Source organism: Corythoichthys intestinalis, chromosome 17, assembly GCF_030265065.1.
Source record: "Corythoichthys intestinalis isolate RoL2023-P3 chromosome 17, ASM3026506v1, whole genome shotgun sequence".
Taxonomy (NCBI): Eukaryota; Metazoa; Chordata; class Actinopteri; order Syngnathiformes; family Syngnathidae; genus Corythoichthys; species Corythoichthys intestinalis.
The window spans coordinates 41,261,142-41,286,685 of record NC_080411.1 but is presented as its reverse complement, the minus strand read 5'-3'; the positions used below and the strand labels follow the sequence as shown (position 1 = coordinate 41,286,685).

At 39.5% G+C, this 25,544-nt stretch overlaps 1 protein-coding gene across 8 annotated transcripts in view; it reads right to left on the bottom strand.

The window, feature by feature from the left end:
* The window catches only part of cacna1bb (calcium channel, voltage-dependent, N type, alpha 1B subunit, b), a 411,213-nt gene that overhangs the window by 353,788 nt on the left and 31,881 nt on the right, over window positions 1–25,544 (bottom strand). For all 8 annotated transcript variants that reach the window (XM_057818689.1, XM_057818692.1, XM_057818685.1 and 5 more), the window contains 2 exons: window positions 22,876–22,982; window positions 10,656–10,795 (listed from right to left, as the gene is read on the bottom strand). In XM_057818689.1, the coding sequence (XP_057674672.1) occupies window positions 10,656–10,795; window positions 22,876–22,982 (247 nt within the window). The remainder of the gene's footprint in view (window positions 1–10,655; window positions 10,796–22,875; window positions 22,983–25,544) is intronic.

Here is a 25,544-nt window from a genome sequence, read left to right as displayed (position 1 = left end):
ATCGGAGGTTTTGCCTCCACAGCAGCCACCCTCCGCAAACATGTTTTACATGTCGGTTGACCCTCCTCCTCTACGCTGTGGCATTTTGTAACTTTTCTGTAGCCGAAGTATTCCCATACCAACGATTTCATTTTCTCCGATGGGGAAAAAGTTCAGGAGTTTCACCTCCTCCAGCCATCATGTAGCACAGCTAACTCACTGACACTGAGCAACAACCGGTGGGGGAGGGTTGAGCCTTGCAGCTGCAAGCAAGGGATTTCTCCCTGCATTTTTGGGACATAAAAAGAAGCTAATAGCGTAGGGACGGTATTAGCTAGTGACATTTTCGTACCACGGTATATCTTGAAACTGGTATCGGCACATGTCTACTTTGGAGACTAGAATAAAACGAGAGGAAAACCAGTTTTTGTCTGATGAGATGACTTCGAAACGAAAATGCGTTTCTGTCATATGTTCCCAATCTTGCATCGTGGCAATGTTTGGATCATGTCACTCATGTGAGATGTGCTGCGCCGCTCTCTCCTCACCAGAGTTCAGGATGTAGCTCAAGCCAGGTTGAGCTCCATCTTGCTTGTTTGGAAACATGGTAAGACTTCTTATCTTGGCAAGAGAGAATATGCAATGCTGTTTTAAACTTTACATGTCTATGTTGAGTGATCATCAGATGCTAAATGTAACTCCTAGCGTTAGCATAGCATTTGCATTAGCATTAGATCTGGAATGGCGAGCGGCCTCTTAAAACACTGGCCAGTCTAAAATAGAGCCACTAGGCTTTTCTGGTCAGCAAATTTGTGTTGAATAAATATGCCCTTAATTTGTTTTACACTCTTGAAGTGATGTGACTGAGAATTGTAATTGTGACAATCAGTCCAGGCTTTAGGTGCATTTGTTTAATATTACTGTATTATTTCTTCATTCTTTTCATTTCTATGCAAGCCAATTCTTACTTTGAGACATTATATTTTTTCTATAAGATATTATATTTTTTCTATAACGCTTCATGAAGTCGAAACGACAAACCAACAAGTATCAGGTTAAATCAGTTTAATCCCCTCTGCTTCTCTCAAGGCTTACTGAATGTCCCATATGGTCCAATGACTTTTACATCTTAGATCATTTGAAGATGAGCAGGGAAAGCTCACAGAGACTCCCGATCCCAAAGGACCATGTCAAGCACAAATAGAAGTTTTATAAAAACACACACACACAGACGTTAACTTTAGTGTCAAAGGAGTGGGATAACCACTGAGCGGGTTGCCCGAGGTGTTTGACAGTGGACAATCCTCGGTTTTAAAGGCAACAAAGTAGGAAGCAGGTGTCTTACCAACATGTCGTCAAATTTCCTACAGAGATTGGTGCACTTGCCTCCATTAAGAGGAGGCGATATTGTATCACAGACACTATTTACATGGTCCTTGAGCCTGTGTTGTCACCATCTATAAAGAATTTGACGGTAAAACAGGGATGGGAGCAAAAGTGCCTGTTGAGCAGGGGACATGTCACCCATGTCCACCGTATAGATTACACCTAAGCACACACAAACACACACAGACAAAACCCTGATCAGACTAAGGTACATTATCTACCGTGGTTGCCAGGCAACCAAAGGGAGACACACAATATAATTGTTCATTTGTATCCAGCTGTGTCAGCAATGGCTCGCCAAGTAGGAAAAGCTGTTTCTCTCTTTGTATGATTGAGGAAACAAGCAGTCCTGATATAGTCCAGCGTTTTACACAACACTATGTATTAAAAAAAAGAGAAGAAACAAACAAAAAAAACATTGGGGTTATTTTTTTGCAACCATACTAACTTATGGATTTGATCAGGTCTTATTCAATAGTTAAATAAGTCATTTTTATATATACAACCCCGACCAAAAAGTATGGAATCACCAGTCTCGGACAAGCACTCATTCAGACATTTTATCATGTAAAACAAACTCAGATAAAAAGTTTGAAAAAAAATAATGAATTGGTTCTAAAGTGCAACTCTTTAGCATTCAGAAACACTAAAAGAAATAATAAAAAACATTGTGGTGGTGAGTAAATGTTACTTTTATAGAGCAAATGCAGGGGAAATATATATGGAATCACTCCATTCTGAGGGGAAAAAAATATGGAATCATGAGAAACAAACAAAGAAATAACAATCAAATAACATCTCTAGTAATTAGTAGCACCACCTCTGGCTTTTATGACAGCTTGCAGTCTCTGAGGCATGGACTTGTTGAGTATTTTTCATCAATTTGGTTCCAACTCTCTTTGATTGCAGTTGCCAGATCATCCTTGCAGGCCGGAGCCCTGCTGTGGACCATTTATTTCCATTTCCACCACAGGTTTTCAATAGGGTTGAGATCTGGGCTATTTGCAGGCCATGACATTGACTGGATGACTCTTTCTCCAAGGAGTGCTTTAACAGTTTTAGCTCTGTGGCGTGATGCATTGTCATCTTGGAAAATGACAAACATATTTTCAATTAAAGGGACAAGAAAGCTGTCTAAAATTTCAATGTAAACTTGTGCATTTATTGAAGATTTAACCACAGCCATCTCCCCGGTGCCTTTGCCGCACATGCAGCCCCATATCATCAAGGACTGAGGGAATTTTGATGTTTTCTTCAGGCAGTCATCTTTGTAAATCTCACTGGAACAGCACCAAACCAAAGTTCCAGCATCATCACCTTGTCAAGAGTTAAGAATCTGCATTGGACAAGGTGTCAAGAGTCAAGAATCTGCATTGGACAAGGTGATGATTGTTATTTCTTTGTTTATTTCTCATGATTCCATATATTTTTCCTCAGAATGGAGTGATTCCTTACACTTGTTCTATAAAAGTAAAATTTACTGACCACCACAATGTTTTTTATTCATGTCTTGTAGTGTCGGCCGTGAATGAACACCTAAAACGCTGTCACCCATTTGTAATTTTGGAAGACGACAGGAGACAACAAGCTGGCAGATCGTAAGTCCATCTAACTAACTAACGACATTTTTATTAAAGTTGCTAAGGCTGTCGCGGTATGCAATAAGTCCATTTATCGCACAGTAAATAAAAATGTCGGCGGTAATTATCACGGCTTCATTGTATTGGTTCGGGCGTGCGGGTGTGCATGCATTTGTGCATGCATGTACACGTGCGTGTTGATGGCATATGAGACTCCAGTTCCTTTTACAGATGTTTATTGGTCATCTACAGGCCGTAGAATTAAAGTTCAGACATACAAATAAGAAAACCCATCTATATTAAACACTGTAAATCGTTAGCATTGCTACATTGAGGCTAATAGGGAAAAAAGACAACTGACTTTAGCCTGTTATAAAACATTGGCAGTCTTCTCCAAAATGCAAACTTGTGGTTAAACGATAACACTTCAAATATGTAAAATCACTGGTTAACAGTAGGGGTTAATTTGAGCCGGATTTTGCCAGAACAAGATCCGGCACGTCTTGATTTTGGCCACCCTGTGTTCCGGGACTTATTTTGGCAGATCCGGCACCTCTCGTGCATAGAAAAAAAAAATAATAATATAAAAAAACTGGGGGGAAAGAAGGAGAGGAGTCGTTGATGGCTTTGTCCACTTTATTGTGTCAACAATAAGAACACAATAAACAAAATAATAGCGGACTGCCGCCACATTCGACAGCAAACTTTTGCTTTTCGCCTGTCTCCCCCTCGCTTCCCACTACTCACAGATCTCCAGTCCCAGCGTCTCTTAAACGGACCATGCTCAGTGTCTTGTTTTGAGCTTTTTCTTGTCTAACGTATCTAACACATGACGTGCTGACAACTTTGTTTCTTTATTAACACATGGAGCTAACAGCACGAACATAGCTTGGGGCTCTCGGCAGGCTGTGCCTCTCTATCTCATTCCCGCATCACGTGACCAAAACAACTGTAACGTTGCATGCACTTCAGGGTGTCTCAGAAAACATTATATCAGAATATTACGCATAGTTACGGACATTACAGTATAAAATAAAATAATAATATCCATAAATCCATCTACAGAACAAATCCCAAGAATTGCATGTTGTCTATAAAAATTTAACGTCATTTCAAAGAGTGGGAGATTTGTTGATGCACTGAAAAGCTGGACCAACAAATCACGCCACTGACATTAAAAAAGTAAATAAATAAATAACTTTTGAAATTTGCTGCATCTGGGGAGCAAGCCGCCAGGATCAAACGGTATTTCAACATGCCAAAAAGACAGTTGCATTTCCTGTCTTTTTGCAAAAAGAAGGAAGATGGTTCAAATCGAGGCAGAAAAGCACAAGGAAGAGAAAGAAAAAAAGAAAAGTCCCACAGCATGGCAACTGGGCATTTGTGTTTTGTGTTCAGCACCATTTTCTGCATATGTTCCGGGACCTGTGCCCGTGTCGTCATCCCTGCACTGTCATATGTACTTTGCGTTCCGTTACCTTATAATTTACAAATTAAGCACTGGTTAATAGCATTTGCAAATAAAAAAATGAAAAAAAAAATCCATTACTGACATCACATGCAATGACGAAAAGTGCCCTTTTTTGCGGAGTGTAAATCTCACAGTAAGCGGTTTAGCAAACATTTCAAAATAAAAGCACATCATGTTGAACATATAAATAACGATTTCTGCAGTTAATTTCACATACTTCAGAATTCAGATTTTACACCAAGAATAACTTTAAAATGACACCATTTATGTAAAAGCTGATTGGCAATGAATAATTATTATAATACTATTATTTATAGTAGCATACTATAATATTAATGCTAGATAGTTTAAAAAAAAAAAAAAAAAAAATTAAGAATTGTTTTAAATCATGTTGGAAAGGAGAAGTAAGTGTTCTGAAGCTGTTCACATTCCATTCTTTTGCACTAGTTAATGCTATCAGCATTTGACCTCATTGTTTACTTGTGAATTATTAGTGTTATTTATGTGTTTATTTGTACTTTAATAAAGAATTTAAGTGTTCCAAAATGTTTTTTTTTTTTTGTGAATTAATAACTGTCAAAAAAAACGTAATTGCTAGATTAGTAAAATAATAATAATAATAATGAAAAAAATATTAGATTAGTCGACTAATTGTTAAAAAAAAAAAAAAAAGTCTGTTAACTAATCGGGAGAAAAATAGTCGTTTGGGACAGCCCAATGCAACAGACTATTTCATCAAAATGACAAAATTTTTCAAGCACCCAAATCAAAGATCTAATTTGAATTACCTATTGACACTGAACTTAGAAAATACACCCTGATCTTTTCAAAAAGTTATTCTTGTTTCTCCTATGTCGATGTGATTGCCATCAGTTGATAAAAGTAACAACATCCTGCTCTTGAGACAGAACCTATATTGGAATCCCACCGGTAATTGCTAAGAACTATTGACCTGAAGATTGCTTCATTTGAGAGGCAACGTCTCTTCACTTCTTCTCTGATAATAGGAAACCTTGCCTGTATGTGAAGACCCAGAGTGTGCTTGGCAGCCACTCCAAAAGGAGCTTAATGGACACTCAAATTAAGAAAAATAAATAATATTCCACCTTTTACACAAAAGCATCCATTCATTCTTAGTACTGTACTTGGCTTGCAGATATTCAAGTTGAAGGGTCAAATGTAACTGATAACTATTGCATGTCCTTGTCTTAATTGTTGAATAATACGTTACCTTTGACACTTGAAAGTAAAAAACTGGGTGGTTTGGTTTTTCACTTATAACCATGCCCCTTAACTGATTTTCCTTTTAATTTCACAAATGTGATCTAACTAGGCATGTGCCGATATGATATTCTGACGGTATGATAACGTTAAATCAAAATATCACGGTTTCACCGTATTGCAATTGCAGCTATTAAATGTGTTACTTTGAGATATCTGGGTTTAAAAATTGAACAGGATTTTTATTTTTCAAAACATATTAGCAAATTGGAACATACGTATAATATTAAGTTTAAAAATAATTTAAAATATATATATATACATATATATATATATGTATATACTGTATATATATATATATATATATATATATATATATATATATATATATATATATATATACAGTATATATATTCTAAATAACATTTAAATGAATGCAGTCCTTCAGATGTGCCCACAGCCGCAGCTCAACATTATTATCATCAGAAAAAAAAAAAATAGAATTATTTTCCATAAAAAGCACGTATCAGGTATACATTGTACACACACTTTCTCAACACAGACAGTTGCCAGAGAGAGAAAAACACCGCACACACGTTTTACCACCCCTAGACACACTAAACACGCTGGAGTTAACTCTTGTAGCTGTTGGCAAACGTTCATGCATAGAGTTCATAATTGTATTGACGGGTCACATCCGTCAGCGACTGCGTAACGCCTTCAAGTAGGGGGCTGTCCGCTTTAGTTATTTGCAGTCGGTCGCAGTTAGTCAACACATGCAGGGATCCAACGCCGGATTTAGGCTGAAAAAGTACGAAAGCTGTACCGCATACAAACAGGAAAAGTTGTCTAAGGAGTGATTGGTTCGAGGATTCAAGGTAATTATCATATTTTTCGTACAATGCCTGCATTTTGAAAAGAAATCAACGGGAGAAATTAGCCGCTACAGCATTGGCATCATACTTCACAATATTTACGTAAAATAATTTTTTTTTGCTTTTAACCAAAAATCGAGACTGTTTTACTTCCATATCTATAAAGAATTCAGGGATTTGAGCATTTATTCACAAGTATTTTCAACGGAAAAAGCTCTTTGTTTACATATGGCGGCCAATAATTTCCTTTCTGATTAGCCTCATAGTTCACAATATTTACGTAACATAAATGCTACCTGCACGTTTTTTTTTTTGCTTTCAACCAAGAATCGAGACTGTTTAACATCCAAATCTATAAAGAATTCAGGGATTTAAGAATTTATTCACAAGAATTTTTCACCAGAAAAGCGCTGTTTACATATGGCAGCTGCCACATTGACTGACAAACAAGCATCGTACTTCAACATATTGATGTATAATAACTGCAAACTGCACGTTTTTTTTGCTTTCAACCAAAAATCAAAACTGTTTTACTTCCATATCTATAAAGAATTCAGGGATTTAAGCATTTATTCACAAGAATTTTCACCGGAAAAGCTCTGTTTACAAATGGCAGCTGCCACATTGACTTACAGACAAGCATCGTACTTTGACATATTAACGTAAAATAACTGCAAACTGCATGTTTTTTGTTGCTTTTAACCAAGAATCGAATATGTTTTAGGTCCATATCTATAAAGAATTCAGGGATTTAAGCATTTATTGACAAGAATTTTCAACGGAAAAAGCTCTTTGTTTACAGATGGCGGCCACTAATTTCCTTACTGACTAGCCTCATAGTTCGCAATATTTACGTAAAATAAATGCTACCTGCACATTTTTTTTTTTGCTATTAACCAAGAATCGAGACTGTTTTACGTCCATATCTATAAAGAATTTAGGGGTTTAAGCATTTATTCTCAAGAATTTTCAACGGAAAAAGCTCTTTTTCTGTGTTCCACCTCGGTCAGCTTTGACGGAGAAAGGCCCCCTATGAATCCGCCCCGCGCTCAGTGTCCCGTCAATACATTATGAAGTCTATAGTTCATGACAGTGTTTAATAACCTTTAATTTTGTAGGAATGCGAAATCATATTGGAGGTGCCCCCTCAGCAGCCGCCCTCCGTAAACATGTTTTACATGTTGGTTGGCCCTCCTTCTCTAAGCCGCTTCCATCTCTAACTTTTCTGTAGCTGAAGTAATCCCATACCAACAATTTTGTTTTCTTCGATGTGGATAAAGTTCAGGAATTTCATCTCCTCTAGCCATCGTGTAATCCAGCTGACTCACTGACACTGAGCAACAACCGGAGATGGAGAGTTGAGCCTTGCAGCTGAAAGCCAGGGATTTCTCCATTCATTTTTGGGACATAAAAAATAGATTAGGGACGGTATTATGAAAATTTTCGCAGTTTTGAAACCTTGATGTTTTTATACCACGGTATACCTTGAAACCGGTAATCGGCACATGTCTAGATCTAACAAAGGTAAAGAGCAAATATTAACCATGTTTGCTGTTCTTACAACTTGTAACGTATTTTTCGGACTACAAGTCGCACCTGAGAATAAGTCGCACCAGCCATAAAATGCCCAACGAAGAGAAAAAAAACATATATAAGTCGCACAGGAGTATAAGTTGCATTTTTGGGGGATAAAATCCAACACATAGAACAGATATGTCATCTTGAAAGGCAATTTAATATAAAAATACAATAGAGAACAATATGTTGAATAAATGTACAGTGTACAGTGCATGAACAACGAAATGCGAATATACTGTCCTCACCAGGACGCTACGGCTCGGTGCTGGCTATACACCGAACTCACAAATGACGATGCTGGACGTCCGTATAATTTGCTGAATCAATTTGGTCCTCGATACCAAACAGGTTTGCATCAATGTAAATAAATGATAATTAGGTTGTTTTACAGCAACGACATAAACGGTTAGCATGCGTTCGCTAGGATTAGCACATCGTTCAAACACCCACACAACTGGCTCTAAGTGTCCGATCGCGGGTGGAAAACACACAACAACAACAGAAAAGATGATACACACAGGCGTTGCTTCTGTAGAGGTATTTTAAAAGCATAAACAATGAACGTAGGTTCGCAGCCATTTATCTCTCTCGCTAACCCACTCACTCAGAGCTACGTACAGTAGCTGTCCGTCTTCTAGTGATGTGTCGGTCGCGAACGAGCCGGTACAAAGAACCGGCTCTTTGAAGTGAACGATGAGAGCCAGCACCCTCCCTCGAGAGCTGGCTCTGTCATTTTCCCTCCCCTCTCTCTCTGTCCCTCTCTATGTCGCTCTCTTTTCACGTGTCTGAAGCGAGGTTTGGCAGTGGCTCAGCTGCCGTGCTCAGAGAGGGAGAGAGGAAGAGAAAGGGGAGGGGCGAGGGGCTTGGTACTTGGTACTGCACGGAGTGCACGCTGAGCACATGCTCCGTCGCGTCTGAGCAGCCACAAACAGACACAAGAGGAGGAAAAGACGACACACGAACGCGGTTTGTAGGCCTTCAAAATGAGCCAAAAACGCAGTAATGTTTGGAAACATTTTAATTGGTCAGATGACAATAGGGCAGAATGCTGTGTCTGCAAACTTAACCAATAAAGCCAATGTATCACATTTGTGTATCACTTAGAATTTCATTATTTTGAGACTCTAATGTAGACATTTTAAATTTATTTTTTTTAAATGATGGATGCAAGCATGCATCTGCAGGTTCCATGAGAAAAACTAATCTGGATTTAGCTAAAAGACAAATAATTACTGAGAGAAGGAGCCGGATCTGCCCATCCAAGTTAATGTATTTAGTTTTCTTGAATGCAAATTTAAAATAAAGCAAGGAGTAGCTTATGTTTGTTAAAATAAAGCAAGTGCTAGCTTATGTTTGTTTTGTTCGCTGCTGCTGTTGCAGTTACTACTCACTATTTTGTTATGATGCAGCATGTTTGATTGTTGTTGGTTAAAGTTTAATTTTGTTGCCTGTTTATTGTTTGGAGCCTTTATGCCTTTTTAATGTTCAAGTAAGTAAAAACCCTTTTCTTTGCTTGATAATTGTTGCTATTTGCAGTCAGTAGAGTGCAATATGTAGTTCACCAAGTCATCTATCAAAATATATGCTAAATTTATCATAAATATTTAAAAGAAAAGCTAAAGTTAAAAGAGCCGTTTGAAAGCCAAAAAGAGCCAGGTCTTTTCACTGAACCGATCCAAATGAACCGGATCACCGAATCCCATCACTACCGTCTTCTTCTGGCGTGTGAGCGCTCTTCACGTTAACAAGTGCGAGTGCGCCCCCACGTGGGCGTGAAAGCGCCACAAACTAAAAGCATGCATTTCAATATAAAAAAAAGTCAAAAATACAATTGAACACACATTGCCAAAGGCAGAACGCGAACGTGGCCATAGCTATTAAGAGTTATTTAGATAACTATAGCATAAAGAACATGCTAACAAGTTTACCAAACCATCAGTGTCACTCCAAAACATCAAAATAAATGTGAGATGATATCATAATGTGTTAATAGTTTCACACATAAGTCGCTCCTGAGTATAAGTTGCACCCCCAGCCAAAATATGAAAAAAAAAACGCGACTTATAGTCCAAAAAATACGGTAATTATAATGTAGTCAACATCTGTTGAATATTTTAAGAGAAAATTATTGGATTGTGGGGTTTTGAAAGCCCAAAACTCTAGCGGGTCCATCAGACCCATTGACAATTTATTAACATTAACACTGGCAGAGTAACAACAATACTAATACCACACAAGGGTTAAAAACCTTGATATTGGTCACTTAAAATGAGGGAAGAACAAATATTGCCAGACATTTTTCTGTTGGCAAGTGTTTCTTAAAATCGATTCAGTACTTTTTCTTTGTTGTCCATTTTTTGCAATAGATCTCCAAAATCACATTTTCCAATTATTTCATTGAATAATTGACAAGATGATGAATTCTAAAAAATATCCGGTAGTGAAAGCTCTATAACTAATGTTCGAAAGGTGATGCCAATAATTTCGCTCACAAACAAACAAAAAAAGCCACATTTTCACTTATGATACCATATACTGCCAACACCCAGCGGGCAAAGGACTCACCCAGTGAGAACGACCACGAAGTCCATTACATTCCATCCGTTACGGAGGTAGGAGCCTTTGTGGAATGCAAAGCCCAGGGCGATGATCTTAATGGCTGCCTCAAAACAGAATATTCCAATAAAGTAGGGCTCTGTGTCGTCCTGTAGTTGGAGAAATCAGAGCAAGGGAGAATCTATGAGAGGAACAGTGTAGGGGGCATTTAAATTAAAAAATAAAGTCAGAGAGAAGTTAATGAAGCATAAAGTGAAAGAAAGAGGGGTAAGTAGCATGGAGAAAGAAAAGATGACCCCTTTTACCTCTTCGTCAACCTAAGCAAAAGTGCAAGAAGTTGAGCCCTGTTCTTTGAAGTGGCGGAAAAATAGCAAAAACTAGGAACAAACATATTTATGCCCATAGCATGAGGTTATTAATAAATGAAAGGCCATGTATGCTTATTAATGCATAAGATGCGTCATAAAAGTGAACCAAAACAATTTAAACCGTATTGTTTCGGACAATTTGGATATTTGCACAAAAGAAGTATGCAGATCATTGTCTGTAAAAGTCACCCAAAAAAGCTGTCCTGTTCAGCTGCTTGACCCGGAGAATGAGAATCTGTGTGTCCTATTGATCTGAACAGTTTTAATGTCACACATGAGAGTATGATAAACACCCATTGTGATAATTATTCATTGTGTTTCGTTTATTAGGAGAAAGCAGCGAGCAGGAAGGGGTTATGGGGGGACAGAAAGGAAAATAGAAAAGGAGAGACAGAAGAGAAAAACAAACAACAAGAAAACATTCAATGCCTCCACGAACTATGAATATGGTAGTGCTATCGTTAACTAACTATATTTCCGGTTGATACCATGTGGGGGGCCTGATAACCGAGGAGAACAAGGATGGGGGGTGGAGGCAGAAAGTGATGTGATTAGGTGGGGTAGAGCGTACACAAATCAGCAATGTCAGGTGCAGAACTCAGTAGTATGCGGGTCACTTGTAAGTGTGGATATGTTGACATCCTATTCTATGCTGCCTGATCGCTAATCCTAGCACCGATAGTTTCTCTACTTGAGTGTGTCTAATTGCACTCAATCATGTGTAAATCCCATCAGACATGTGATTGTCCTGCAGACAAGTGGAAATGCTGCGTGGGGGCCGCCCCAGGGCAACGGGCCCTCCCCAGCCAATCGTGGGGATGGGGGTGAGCAAGTAGAACATCCCTCCTCCCGCAACTCCAGCAAGGGGACCATCATCATGCCCCCGGGATCCACGGTGGTCCACCGTACCATCCACGCCCTCATTAACCGGCCTTCAGGGAAGGGATGTAGGGACGCGACACCGCCACCATGTGCGGTGCAGTGAATGTATTAAAATAGGAGAGCCCAACTGAGGGCAGTGGGACTGCCGCATGGAAGTTATTCCCAGCTGCACATCCCACCAGGCCTTGCCAAACGCCCCCCCCACCCCCCAAACCCCGTGGAGAATAATATATGCGGTGCTTTAAAAGAGGTGTGGGAATGGTTGGAACTGTGCCAGGGAAGCAACTATTATGTCAGCCACTACCCCCCACCCCCAAACCGGTCCCGGTTCCGACTCTCCCCGAAGACATGAATGAGTGTGAAAGTGGCAAAGGTGAAAGATATTTACAGTGCAAAGTGAAGAGTGCATGGGTTAAGAGGCTGGCTCCCGCAGATGGGGCCTGCCCGCCAGAACCACCGGCCGCAGGATGAGAGAAGCACCAGGACCCTGACCAACCCCTGCCCCTGTGCATCTATCCTGCATCCCCAAATGGGCGCCATACCAAGTGCCGGAGACCAGGGGACAACCAACCCCTCGCAGGGGACAACAAGCCCCACCCCAGATCCCATGGGATCCAGGAGGGCCCGCCTATGACCCCGCCAATAGAAGGGCAGTGGGAGCCGCTGCAGCCTCGAAGAGGCAGGCGGAGTCAGTGACAGGACCGAGGCGCATCAACCCCACCACACCCCGGGGGCCAAGAAGGGTGCGTGGTATGATACTGGGAAGCACCCGGGAGGGCACTGTGCCACCGCCCCCACCAAACCCTGGAGAGGGGGGTGGGCCCGACCCACAGTGGCCCCCACGCAGCACTTATGAAGGTGTTATAAGAAGAGAGGTTTATCGAGAACCCATAGATGTGTGCCGGGACCAGTGAAGGGCATTATTTACACATAATTCTCTATTTGTTATTATTTTGGTTATTTACATATACAGTATAGGTATTTATAAATGTATGATTACATTTTTGTTATTTTTGTTATGGCATGAGTTCGCAGGCATGAGAGAATCCCTATTCTATTCTTTTCTATCTCCCACCGGCGGGATGCCCAGGGGACGACCCTGGACATGCTGGAGTCTTGGCTTCCCTGCTAAAACTGCTGGCCCCGCGACCCGACCCCGGATTAAGCAGATGGATGGATGGATGGATGGATGGATGGATGGATGGATGGATGGATGGATGGATGGATGGATGGATGGATGGATGGATGGATGGATGGATGGATGGATGGATGGATGGATGGATGGATGGATGGATGGATGGATGGATGGATGGATGGATGGATGGATGGATGGATGGATGGATGGATGGATGGTGAACTGACAAAGACTGAAAAAACCCAGAATCAAATACAAACAAAATGAAAAGACATCATTTAAACACCTGGATAAGACAACAGTGTTTAGTCAATATTGGAAGGGCTGATAAGCGCGAGTGGAAAAGACAACCTCATAGGCACAAGAAAAGAAATGAAAGCACAGGAAAATAAGGCACAACTAAACCTTAACAAAAACCAAGACCATGAAAAGCAAACCATGGTCCTTCTTTAATGCAATGCAATGAAACATGGCAATGTTTTAAAGGGAATGTAGAGACGCCTGCTTATTGGTGCAAGGGTGTCGGCGGTTTTCACGCCTTTAAGTAACAACCAGTGTTGTTAATCTTACTGAAAAAAAGTAATTAATTATAGTTACAAATTACTTCTCCCAAAAAGTAATTGCGTTAGTAACTCAATTACCTGAATGTAAGAGTAATTAGTTACTTGGCAAAGTAATTGGTGATAATTACTTTTTTTTTTTTTTTCCTAAAAAAAAAAAAAAAAAAAAAAAAAAAAAAAAACACATTGGCCACACTATGTGAAGTTTTTTGTGAAGGTTTTTGGCACAATTGGCCCGAGCCCAATTCTTTACCCTAATTTACTCTTTACCCTGAATGAACTGTTAAAAGTTGTTAGAATTGGTCCCATTATTGCATTAGTTCCCTTCTCTCTACTTTCGACATATGAAAGTTTTAAAACTGTTTCATCATTTAAAGATAGATTCAAGTCAAGATTTTTCCGATTTAGAAGTATTTTATATAAAAAGTTACTTAGGTTCGCTAGGAAGGTTCTCTACAACAGCCGTCCTAAAAAGTCTACTGCTTCAAGATGGCGGCTGTCTACTAACGCATTTAGTGCCATGTCTGCCATTTTGCATCTAGTTATATCTATATATAGTATATGTGATATCTACCATGTCTACCATATCTACCATAACATACGGGCGTAGTTTGTAGGCTATCGGCTACAATATGTATTATTGGAGCTACCTAGCATGGCGTTTGCTCGGCGTCACAACTTTTTTGCCTCTCCCCACTCCTGCTCTGCTCTGTCGTCTCGGTGAGTCCGTCTCCCTCAGACTTTTCGACCAATATAGTAACGCATAGTAACGCATGCCTTTCCGTCCTCAGTAACGGTAACGGCGTTGCCAAGATGAGAAAAGTAATTAATTAGATTACCCACTACTGAAAAAAATAACGCCGTTAGTAACGCCGTTATATTGTAACGCCGTTATTAACAACACTGGTAACAACACTTTCGCTTTTAAAAGCACATGATTGCACCTGTCCACAAAATTCCTGGCCATGTCCCTTAGGTGACAGGTTAAGCAAAGTCTTTTCTCAATAAATGAGGAAGTGAGCTGGTAGAGATGATGACTTTAATACATGATACATCTTTTCCTATGGTTCAGTGTTTACGCACAGGAGGCCTGCAGGCACTGTACAGGGCTTGAACAGCGGATATCTCACGCCTACACTCACCCTTCTTCCACCCTCTTTGGTTTTCCTCACTCGCTTCCAGCATACTTCAACCTGACAGACACTGTCCCCAACCCCCTGAATCCTGCTGCAGTTTCCAACATAAATAATCATATAAAGGCAGTGTGACGGGCCATAGCACTATAAAGAAACGTGACCTTTTCTATAACGGCGTCTGCCCACGCTAAAGCAAGAGTGATAATAGACATGTTAGACAAGCATTACTGTATCACAAAGCAAGGTGTTTCGATACGGCAACATATGTTATTCAGAGGTGTAGAGACTTTAATTGCAAGTCTTTCTACCAAAATGATGGTTTTATCACAGTGTGACTGTTAGCAAGATTGCGCTAAAATAACGTTGTGGATGAGCCAAAAAAAAATCGCATTAACTCTTGATAACGATCTTGGAAAATATGAGGGGTGGGGGGGTTCCACTCATTGCCTGCTTCATTTCGACTGTCAAAATGGATTGGTTACTGTATCTCGCGCAATAAATGGCAGCCAATGAATTAAGACAATTTCATATTTTTTGAGTCGCTAATATTGCACGCCATGTTTTTTTTTTTTTTTTTTTTTTTCAATTCTGAGCTCAGAAATGATAAACCTCTCTTTTCCGTAACAAGACTTTCACGCAGTACTGTATCGCTTTATGGTTATTGAACAACTTCTGATCCATTAACTCCATTAACTTGCTCTCATTAAATGGCTGCTGTTTCTTTACATCAGCAAGGTGAAGGAGACACTGAGATCCAATATGATCCCATATGGAAATGAAATAGAAAAAAAAAACCTAGAAGAATTTACATTCATTTCAGTAATACGTGTTTTTAAGTCTCATTCCATGATTTATTCTTGAAAGTGGCCACTTTCATATTCTTTTCATGCAAAATAGTTAAGGAATTTCACTATGAAACTAGAAACTGCAATTTCTGGAGAAATTACTGTGGGGCTTTGCTGTGGGGAGATACAGATCTTAGCCCCGCCCAGGTTGATTTGGGGACATTATGGTGACAGGTACTATTAACAAATGAATAGTAAATTTGTACGTCCATGGCCGTCGACGGCATCGACTTACATATACATCAATGGAATCCAAATACATTGGCATCAATAGAATTGACATGCATGGCTGTCAGTGGCATTAACCAAAGTAAATGCCATTGGAAATGAATGGGAAATTTGGAAGTCCATGGCTGCCAATGGCATAGACTTTCATATGCGTCAATGGAATCGGGGACATTTGGGGGACACGCCCTATTTATATCTGGTCATTTCTTGTTGATTTGGGGACATTGTTTTTTTTTTGTCATTGAAAATAAATGTATAATTTGGACGTCCATGGCTGTCAATGGCATCGACTTCCATATGCGTCAATGGAATCGAGGAAATTTGGGGGACACGTCCTATTGATATCTGGTCATTTCCTGTTTATTTGAGGAAATTGTTTTTTTTTTTGCCAAATAAAATGAATGGGAAATTTGGACGTCCGTGGCCGTCAATGGCATCGACATACATATGCGTCAATGGAATCCAAGTACATTGGCATCAATAGAATCGACGAGCATTGCCATCAATGGCATCAAACAAAGTAAATGTCTATGGAAACGTCCATGGCCGCCAATGGCATAGACTTTCATATGCGTCAATGGAATCGGGGAATTTTGGGGGACACGCCCTATTTATATCCGGTCATTTCTTGTTGATTTGGGGACATTGTTTTTTTTTTTGTCATTGAAAATAAATGGGAAATTTGGACGTCCATGGCCGTCAATGGGATCGACTTCCATATGCATCAATGGAATCGGGGACATTTGGGGGACACGTCCTATTGATATCTGTTCATTTCCTGTTTATTTGGGGAAGTTGTTTTGGGGTTTTTTTGCCATTGAAAATGAATGGGAAATTTGGACGTCCGTGGCCGTCGATGTCATCGACTTACATATGCGTCAATGGAATCCAAGTACATTGGCATCAATAGAATCGACGAACATTGCCGTCATTGGCATTAAACAAAGCAAATGTTTATGGAAATGAGTGGCAAATTTGGACGTCCATGGCCCTCTATGGCATCGACTTACATATGAGTAAATGGAATCCAAGTACATTGGCATCAATAGAATCGATGAATATTGCCGTCAATGGCATTAAACAAAGTAAATGCCTATGGAAATGAATGGGAAATTTGGACGTCCATGGCCGTCAATGGCATTGACTTACAAATGCGTAAATGGAATCCAAGTACATTGGCATTATTAGAATCGACCAACATTGCCCTCAATGGCATTAAACAAAGTATATGCCTATGGAAATGAATGGGAAATTTGGACGTCCATGGCCGTCAATGGCATTGACTTACAAATGCGTAAATGGAATCCAAGTACATTGGCATCAATAGAATCGACGAACATTGCCCTCAATGGCATTAAACAAAGTATATGCCTATGGAAATGAATGGGAAATTTGGACGTTCATGGCCATCAATGGCATCGACTTCCATATGCGTCAATGGAATCCGAGTACATTGGCATCAATAGAATCGAGATACAGGCGAACGGAAAATTTTTCGGGGTTGCTAGAAATATTCCCTGCATCACGCGAACATCCCGGTCGTTTTGATATTGGAACAGTGCCGATCGGTCAAACGGTTTCGGCTGTGCGGCGCGCCAAGGAAATGCATTTAAAATTTTTTTTTGAATTTTACAATCTGGGCCTCTGCTATGGCAATGCCCCATATAACAAGTAAATATTATGTATGTGGTACAAAAGGGAAGTATTTGGCAAATGAATATTTAGTAAGTTTTTTTTAACTACATGTCAGTTTTATAGACGTACTACTTACATATATGAATATATAGCATTATGTTTTCTGCATGTAAAGTGTATATATTTTGCAGATTATGCATTCTTTATGTACTTCATATAGATTCATTATAAGTCATCTGATTAAAATATAAACTCTATATATATATATATATATATATATATAGTGCCTTGCAAAAGTATTCGGCCCCCTTGAACCTTGCAATCTTTCGCCACATTTCAGGCTTCAAACATAAAGATATAAAATTTTAATTTTTTGTCAAGAATCAACAACAAGTGGGACACAATCGTGAAGTGGAACAAAATTTATTGGATAATTTAAACTTTTTTAACAAATAAAAAACTGAAAAGTGGGGCGTGCAATATTATTCGGCCCCCTTGCGTTAATACTTTGTAGCGTCACCTTTTGCTCCAATTACAGCTGAAGGTCGCTTGGGGTATGTTTCTATCAGTTTTGCACATCGAGAGACTGACATTCTTGCCCATTCTTCCTTGCAAAACAGCTCGAGCTCAGTGAGGTTGGATGGAGAGTGTTTGTGAACAGCAGTCTTCAGCTCTTTCCACAGATTCTCGATTGGATTCAGGTCTGGACTTTGACTTGGCCATTCTAACACGTGGATACGTTTATTTTTTAACCATTCCATTGTAGATTTGGCTTTATGTTTTGGATCATTGTCCTGTTGGAAGATTAATCTCCGTCCCAGTCTCAGGTCTTGTGCAGATACCAACAGGTTTTCTTCCAGAATGTTCCTGTGTTTGGCTGCATCCATCTTCCCGTCAATTTTAACCATCTTCCCTGTCCCTGCTGAAGAAAAGCAGGCCCAAACCATGATGCTGCCACCACCATGTTTGACAGTGGGGATGGTGTGTTCAGAGTGATGAGCTGTGTTGCTTTTACGCCAAACATATCGTTTTACATTGTGGCCAAAAAGTTTAATTTTGGTTTCATCTGACCAGAGCACCTTCTTCCACATGTTTGGTGTGTCTCCCAGGTGGCTTGTGGCAAACTTTAAATGAGACTTTTTATGGATATCTTTGAGAAATGGCTTTCTTCTAGCCACTCTTCCATAAATGCCAGATTTGTGCAGTGTACGACTGATTGTTGTCCTATGGACAGACTCTCCCACCTCAGCTGTAGATCTCTGCAGTTCATCCAGAGTGATCATGGGCCTCTTGGCTGCATCTCTGATCAGTTTTCTCCTTGTTTGAGAAGAAAGTTTGGAAGGACGGCCGGGTCTTGGTAGATTTGCAGTGGTCTGATGCTCCTTCCATTTCAATATGATGGCTTGCACAGTGCTCCTTGAGATGTTTAAAGCTTGGGAAATCTTTTTGTATCCAAATCCGGCTTTAAACTTCTCCACAACAGTATCTCGGACCTGCCAGGTGTGTTCCTTGGTTTTCATAATGCTCTCTGCACTTTAAACAGAACCCTGAGACTATCACAGAGCAGGTGCATTTATACAGAGACTTGATTACACACAGGTGGATTCTATTTATCATCATTGGTCATTTAGGACAACATTGGATCATTCAGAGATCCTCACTGAACTTCTGGAGTGAGTTTGCTGCACGGAAAGTAAAGGGGCCGAATAATATTGCACGCCCCACTTTTCAGTTTTTTATTTGTTAAAAAAGTTTAAATTATCTAATAAATGTTGTTCCACTTCACGATTGTGTCCCACTTGTTGTTGATTCTTGACAAAAAAATTAAATTTCATATCTTTATGTTTGAAGCCTGAAATGTGGCGAAAGGTTGCAAGATTCAAGGGGGCCAAATACTTTTGCAAGGCACTGTATATATATATATATATATATATATATATATACATAAATAAACAAAAAAAAAATTTTTTTTTTTTTTCTAAATTTTTGGTCAAAAACAATATAAACCCAGTGAAATGAACTGATACGAACCGTTTTCTGTCTTTGCCATTACACTTTGATTATTTACAAAAAAAAAAATATTTAAGTAAAACAATTTTTAGGTCTTTTTATTTGATGTACAGTAATGCCTCATTTAGCTAAGGCCAGCCGCATCAGGTGATTTTCCGCGAAGTAGGGACATTGTTTTTGCGGGATCTATTTACATAATTTTAGCACCATAAAGCGCATCTATTCCACCTAAATGCACCAATTTTTTTGTGTGCTATAAATTAAAATGTGTTTTCCTATTTTACGTTTGTTTTGTTGTTCATACACAGTGATCATGTCTGCTATACTGGATAGATAATAGTATTAACTGTAATTTAGATTTCCATATATGTACAGTACCATTTAATAATTTTAAGAAATTCAATTGGTTGAGAATGACCTACCTGTCTATGAGAGAATGCAAACTTTCACGTGTCAAAACAAAAAATTATTTTTAGTAATCTGTGTTTTTCCATGTGATTATGTTGCTGTTTGTTTCTCAATGTATCATGTATGTGACATTGCACCGATTGTGTTTTCTATAATAGTTGCAAGATTTTAGTTTCTCTGATGGTTTTCTAACTCATGTAAGTTTGATTTTACACATGCCATAATTTTCGGACTATAAAGCGCACCTGACTATAAGGCGCTACTCACCAAATTTGACATGAAAACGACATTTGTTCAAAGATAAGCTGCACCGGACTACAAGGCGCAGCTGTCTCCCCTGTGTTATGGGATATTTACACCAAAAGATCTTATCGGTACCACTTTATTTGACAGCGGCATCATAAGACTGTCATAAGACCAAATGAACCACCATTGCTTCAAAAAGCTTCATTTAGCCATCACTGCTCCCTTAGGCGAGACAGTCAACCTTTGCTGCCACCGGTTGTCAACACTGTTTGTGTCCAACATGCCTCCTAGCATTCATTGCAGTGCTACAGATGTAAATAACAATCAAAATTCATGTTCTTTGATAATTATTTCTTCAGATTCTGTTCCAGTTGTTTCATTGATTGCGAGTTATGTTCGAGTTATGTGATCTGGTAACTCTTTATTTGACGGTGGCGCTATAAGACTGTCATAAGACGATCAGCACCCCTGCAATTCTGTCAGATAATGCTCAATTTCTCCCAGAAAATAATTGCAATTACAAATGCTTTGGTAGTAATATCTTCATTTATTTTGCTTGCAATGAAAAAACACAAAAGAGACTGAAAAAAAATGTAAATCATTATCATTTTACACAAAACTCCAAAAATGGGCCGGAAAAAAGTACTGGCACCCTCAGCCTAATGCTTGGTAGCACAACCTTTCAACAAAATAACTGCAAACAACAGCTTCCACTATCCATCAATGAGTTTCTTTCAATGCTCTGCTGGAGTTTTACACTATTCTTCTTTGGCCAACTGCTCCAGGTCACTGAGATTTGAAGGGTGCCATTTTCAGATCTCTCCACAGGTGTTCAATGGGATTCAGGTCTGGACTCAATGCTGGCCACTTTAGAAGTCTACAGTGCTTTCTCTCAAACCATTTTCTAGTGCTTTTTGATGTGTGTTTTGGGTCATTGTCACCTCTGAGGGAGACCCAGCTTTCTCACCCCGGGCCCTACATTATGCAGCAAAATTTGTTGGTAGTCTTCAGACTTCATAATGCCATGCACACGGTCAAGCAGTCCAGTGCCAGAGGCAGCAAAGCAGCCCCAAAACATCAGAGAACCGCCACCATGTTTGACTATGGGGACCATTTTGTGGGGACCATGTTCTTTTCTCTGAAGGCCTCGGTTTTTTTCTCTATGTTGATGCCTTTTCCCAAAAAGCTCTACTTTTGTCTCATCTGACCTGAGAACATTCTTTCAAAACATTTTTGGTTTTTTCAGGTAAGTTTTGGAAAACTCTAGCCTGGCTTTTTTATGTCTCTGGGTCAGAAGTGGGGTCTTCCTGGGTATCCTACCATTGAGTCCATTTTCATTCAGATGCCGACGGATAGTACGGGTTGACACTGGTGTACCCTTGGACTGCAGGACAGCTTGAACTTGTTTGGATGTTCGTCGAGGTTCTTTATATACCATCAGCACAATCTTTCGTGGAAATCTCTCACCAATTTTTCGTTTCCGTCCACATCTAGGGAGGCTAGCCACAGTGCCATGGGCTATGACTCTGCGCACGGTAGACACAGGAACATTCAGGTCTTTGGAGATGGTCTTGTAGCCTTGAGATTGCCCATGCTTCCTCGCAATTTTGTTTCTCAAGTCCTCAGACAGTTCTTTGGTCTTGTTTCTTTTCTCCATGCTCAATGTGGTACACACAAGGGCACAGGACAGAGTTTTAGTCAACTTTAATCCATTTTAACTGGCCGATTTAGTTATTGCCTCCACCTGTTATGTGCCAAAGGTAAGTAACAGGTGCTGTTAATTACACATATTAGAGAAGCGTCACATGATTTTTTAAAGGATGCCAAAACTTTTGTCCGGCCCATTTTTGGAGATTTGTGTAAAATGATAATGATTAAAAAAAATTCCATTCTCTTTTGTGTTTTTTAATTGCAAGCAAAATAAATGAAGATATTACTAAAAAAAAAAATTTTAAAAACATTTGTAATTGCAATCATTTTCTGGGAGAAATTGAGCATTATCTGACAGAACTGCAAGGGTGCCAATACTTTTGGCCAGCAGTGTACATGGTAAATCAACAAATAAGCCGCACTGGACTGTAAACCGCAAGTTTAAAGGATTATTGTCCAAAAATTACGGTATCTACTAAGGATATTGTATGTGCAATTCCTGTCAACTATTGTTCTTTTAAGTTCCAAATTGTGAGTCGTATTGTACAAATTTACGAAGGATCGTTAATGTGGTTTGAGTGTCACATACTTTACATACAAGTTCTGGATAAAACAGATATGAACTTTATAAATATTATATATATCTTTTCCATACGGGATCATTCTTTGTCTTAATAACTCTTGCTACTTTCCAGGCTCCCGACTGTTAGTTGTTTTCCTCGTCATAACAATCTTGTGTGCTGAATACACGTCGCAGCTGTGGAGACCATTTGAAGCAGGTGGGTGAATGTGACAGGAATTCATTAAGTTAGTCACACAAAGCTGTGGCTCTTTGTAACACCTGCTATTTTAAACTATAATGTGCAACCGAAAGAAAACAAGCAGCTAACCTATAACAATGCTATTTCCTTTTTGCCCAATATTAATAGACAATTTTTCAACGCTCCTATGCAGTCCCAAGTTTTTGGCACTTTAACAAACACTTGTACAACCATTGTCACTCTTCACCAAAGAAACATTGCATAAAATATTTCAATCCAATGAGGAAAATGATTTCTTTAAAGTAAAAGTAGCAGCTGCTCATCCGGTGGTCTAAAAGTAGAGTGTGAGAACAGATCACACTTACCAGGCGCTCCGACATAGGCGTCTTGTCGCTGGCAGGTAGATGTTGCTCCAGGGCCAAGACGATACAGTTGGCGATGATTGTTGCCAGGATCATGTATTCAAATGGAGTGTGAGGATTAAGGAGCACTTGAAAGTCAAGCAGCATTCATTTCATTATAACATGAATCATTCAAACAACATCTAATGGAGTTTAAAGTACACTATATGGACAAAAGTCAATTCATTCATTAGTCTAGAGTCTAGACTACACCCATTATTTCATACACTCATTGTTCATTCTTAAACTAGATACAAACTTTTTTATTATCCCGCAGGAAATTCAAGTATACTAACATCCATTTTCGTCTGCATATCAGCATTAGGTTCATGGGCAAAGTACACCCCGAATTGGTCACTAGTCAATCGCAGACAAGTGAAGAAGATAGTCGCTTTTCTCGTAGGCACCGTCAAACTGTTTGCATTATTCTAACACACTTAATATAATCAATCAAGGAATATTATCGTTTCGTATCGACTGTTTGTATTACTCTGACACACACAATATGAAATAAATTTTAAAAAATGATAATAATAAAATAAAACAAGCAGAATATAGGGCATAAGAGATACATGACGCCTTCTTATCACAGAAGCCCAACGTGTGCGTCATGCAACTGACTGAGCAAGATTGACACTGACAGGCCCCCATCTGCACCACCAACTCTCGCAATCAGTTCTCTCGGGTAGTCCAGAGCAAATGGCGGGACGCCCTGTCCCGACACAAGGAACACCGGAGAACAGCCGATATCAAACTGATAACACAACTGACAAGACTCCAAGAGCCCCTTTGACGCCGAGGTGGCAAAATCCACAATCCTCGTTGCTCTGACAACAGTAACTCCGGAATCCTCCTGTCCAATCCACAAAGAGACAAAAATCCCAAACACACCCTTCTTCCTGCCCACGGCGCATCCCGCTATAGCCTTCAAAAAACTGAATGTTTAACTAAGCATTGTCATTTTTTTTCTCGGGAACCTTTTGTTGACTCATGATATGGTGACCTTGAATTAACGCCAGGGTCCCTCTGTGCTGTATGATTGCTGTCAAATTGTGTTCCAAAGCCTTTGGCCTTTTGGCCAGGTTGTCAGGTCCGGCGGTTCGGCTGGCTTGATTCCGGTAATCTGGCTAAAAGGTCAGATTCCTTCAAAAGCAACCATTCAATGTCACATTCTCAACTAAATTTATAGTGTCTTCAATTAACCCCGTACTTCTCAAATAGTAGAGGGCAAAGAGCGATGCCAGGGGTGGCGTATGTGACCTCGCGAACACTTTTTTTTCCCACTACTATAAGTGTGATTGCACATCCACTCAGTGGGTGGTAGTGATAGTGCCGCTCTCATTTTCAGAGTGTGCGCAGTATTTTTGAATCAAACAAGAGCACACAGCAAAGAGCACTGGAGATACGAAGAGCTAATATGAGGAAATATGACAAAGCGTATGTAGGGTTTGGCTTTGACTTTTAATACAGAGGGAGACGAGGAAAGACCAGTCTGTTTACTGCAGTGTTTTTCAACCACTGCACCTCGGCACACTACTGTGCCAGGGTGTCATGTCTGGTGTGTCGTGGAAAATACTCCACCATCGACTTCATAATGACATTGACGGGACAAATTCCCCAAACACTGCGCCAAGCCTTCAAGTGGGGGGCGGTCACACACTCTGCTTCAGTCGGTCGAAGTCGGTCGCAGTTATTCTCAAACACATGCAGCGATCCAACGGCAGGATTAGGTTAAAAAAAAAATACGAAAGCTGTATCGCATACAAACAGGAAGGATTGTCTCGGGCTTGATTTGTTCAAGGATTATATTTTTCGTGCCATCCATGCATTTTGAAACGTGTCGTTGCATCATATGTCGCAATATTTAAGTAAAATAAATGCTAACTGCCCATTTTTTTGCTTTTTAACCAAGGATCAAGACTGTTTTACGTCCATATCGATAAAGAATTCAGGGATTTTAGCATTTATTCACAAGAATTGTCAAAGTAAAAAGCTCTTTGTCTGTGTCTCCACTCAGTCAGCTTTGACGGAGATAGGCCCCCTATGAATTTTTGCCAGTAAAGATCCTGTTACGCCAGGCGGCCGCTAGCCTCATTCACTATCAGTATATAGCGTATAATGATAATAAAGGGCTATTCTATTCTATAAATTGTGATTGTAGTATATAGAATTTATTAATAATCTATTTACATATTATTTATAATTGATTCTGCATGCTTTCCTCAAGTATTAAGTTTCTGATGTTAAATTGATTTTTGAGTTATTTTTGTGCATCTACTGCAAAATCTGAGACTTTTATAGCCATTTTAAGTTGTGTTATACTTATATAAAAAAAATAATTAATCTGAATTTTATAAGGGAACGGCTGAATTTTTTGATGCCGCTGCTCATGGAGACTCATATATGGCTAAGGTAGGTGCCTGTTGTGGTTTTAGGTCAGTAGCAGCTTTAGTTTCGTAAATATTTGAAGTTTTTGAAAATAGGCCCCCTACGAATCGGTCCCATTTCCCGTGTCATGTCAATAGGTTTTGAGGTCTATGCCTCATAGTTCGCAATATTTACGTAAAATAAATGCTACCTGCCCATTTCTTTTCTGCTTTTGACCAAAAATCAAGACTGTTTTACGTCCATCC